Source organism: Octopus bimaculoides, chromosome Z, assembly GCF_046866305.1.
Source record: "Octopus bimaculoides isolate indiv1 chromosome Z, ASM4686630v1, whole genome shotgun sequence".
Classification (NCBI taxonomy): domain Eukaryota; kingdom Metazoa; phylum Mollusca; class Cephalopoda; order Octopoda; family Octopodidae; genus Octopus; species Octopus bimaculoides.
Window position 1 is genome coordinate 53287515 of NC_142944.1, and position 2500 is coordinate 53290014.

The 2500-nt window shown below is 35.9% G+C and overlaps 1 protein-coding gene across 4 annotated transcripts in view; it reads right to left on the bottom strand.

Moving 5' to 3' along the window:
• LOC106873115 (uncharacterized) overlaps positions 1 to 2500 on the bottom strand; it is a 148500-nt gene that overhangs the window by 59387 nt on the left and 86613 nt on the right. For all 4 annotated transcript variants that reach the window (XM_089365299.1, XM_089365297.1, XM_089365298.1 and 1 more), the window contains one exon: positions 760 to 889. In XM_089365299.1, the coding sequence (XP_089221425.1) occupies positions 760 to 874 (115 nt within the window). In that variant the 5' untranslated portion in view covers positions 875 to 889. The remainder of the gene's footprint in view (positions 1 to 759; positions 890 to 2500) is intronic.

A 2500-nucleotide genomic window follows, 5' to 3' on the forward strand; every position in this document is an offset into this window, starting at 1 on the left:
TTTAATCTTTTATGTATTTCAGTCATTAGACTGCGGCCATGCTGGGGCACCGCCTTTAAAGAATTTTAGTCAGACAAATCGGGTCCGGTATTTATTCTGTTTTGTAAACCTGGTTCTTATTTTGTCGGGCTGTTTTGCCGAACCGATAAGTTTCAGGGACGTAAATACACCAACAACGTTTGGCAAGAGGTGTATGTGTGTGTGTGGGTTAACAAACATAGGCACAAAGACACCCACACACATATGTATGTGTGTGTGTGTGTGTGTAAAGATACACACACACACACAAAAATATACATACACAACACAACACACTTATACAAGTGTGTTGCTTCTTTCAGTTTCCGTCAACCAAATCCACTCGCAAGGCTTTGGTCGGTCCGAAGCTATGGTAGAAGATACTTGCCCAAGGTGCCATGCAATGGGAATGAACCAGGAACCAAATTTATGGAAGCAAACTTCTTACCACATAACCAAAAAAATGTATCAGCGTACCCTGACTTAAATATCCAGATTAATGGAAGGAATCAAAATCACTTCACTTACATTGCTGACCCTTCTTGGTTTTGTGGGAAAAGAATGAACGTGTTCTTATAAATTATCAACGTCTTGAGTTGAAACCCAGAATCAATGACAAGTTCCAAAATCGATGCAAATTAATAAATGTTTATATTTAACACAAACCTATAAGATCATAATATCGAACTTCATTCCTTATAAAAAAAAAAAAATGAAATGCATCAGAATTTGTAGGTTTACCTTTCTCTGTTTTGAGAAACACGGCTTTGTCATCCGACGTATCTTGGTTGATTTGAACAAGAGTCTCTCCATTGTTGAATAAAAGCATTTCATCCCGAGAACGTAAACCCTTCATTCGATTGTAGAATATCTGCAGATGTAAGGAAAATAAAATAATTAATTGACACATCAGTATATATATTATTTCATGGAATGGTCTAATTAGCGTTCTAAAAAACAGCCATCTTAAGTTGGGCATAAAGGCTGCCTTTTGGTGTTAATATTGTTTCTGTCACTATTAATCATCATCATCATCATCATCATCATTACTAATACTTCTACTACTATTATTGTATGTACGTACATACAGTCATATATCCATATATTTACACACACAGAAACACTCAGACACCCCACATATATATATTTATATACACACAAACACAAATATACACGCATGTGTGTATATATACATTTACTGTATATTTATGAGAGCTTAAGTTGCTTTCTTAAAGATAGATAGGAGATGTAGAGTGTCTATGCATTTCTCAAATTGCGTTAACGACATTAAATATAGAGGTGAAAACATCACTTTTCATAGGGTGATTTGAAACCGGTTCACAGTCTCCATCTACATGCACCATCCATGCAGTTAATCATTGTATTTATGTTCTAATATCAAAACACTTAAATAATATTCACACACTTGAATTGCTCACTTTTCAACTCTACCACATGATAATAATAATAAAAAAAAAAGGTAAATATAAATCAATAACCAAAACAGACCCTTCTGAATTATTCCCATCTTCTATATATTGTTCTGAAGCTTAGCACCCTCACTCCATTCACAAAGGCACGCCTTTTGTGGTTAGATCGATCAGTGCAGTTTTTGCCTTCTTTTCATCCGTTTCCATCTGTATTCCTGACTTTTTTTTTTCTATTAGCAAACATCTTAAGGAGTGTTGCTTAAAGTTAACACACTCAATCGACGCAGCAGATCTGTGTAAAGAATCTAGTCACCCATGGTTCATTGAGCAGAGTACCGGTCTGCTTAGCTAGTGACTTTAAATACGTTGCTGACTTATCGTTTCGTCTCTGGGCAATATATTGTTCTCATTCTTTCTTTCTTTTTTTCTTCCCTCCCCCTCTCCTTTTCCTTCTAAAGTATATCGCTTCGTTATTTCTTTCTTTTCCCGTCTATTCTGGAATTAGTGAAAGAGATGAATAGAACAGAGAATTAAGGTCGCGTTGTTAAGGCTTCCATCAATGCTCCAAGTCCACAGGAAGATTCTAACTCTGTGATTAATAAAGTACCGACACACTTACTGTGCACACAATGGCAAGCTATACAACACTCTGGCACCTGCATGTTCTTAAGTGGACTGGACTTTTGCCATATAGATGTATAGGTGCTGTACACAGTACAGTGAACTATACCACATCATAGTAACAACTATATACAATTAGTTGTGCTGTACTATTACTAGTTAAGTATGCTAGTGTTTGACATTGAACAGTGAGTTAAATCTTACGATAACTTGATGCTGTTATCTGTATTGACTATTGGTGGTTTAATGTTGTGATTATGAGTGTAGTACAGTAAAGTATACTACACTGCGGTACCTACTAACAGTATTGGTAGTTAAGTGCTTTAGCCATGGACACAGCAGTTAACATGCAACAATTGACATACATCTCGCTGGTTATACTGTTAACTGGTAAATATCTTAGTAAACGAACACGGTACTGTGAAGTATAT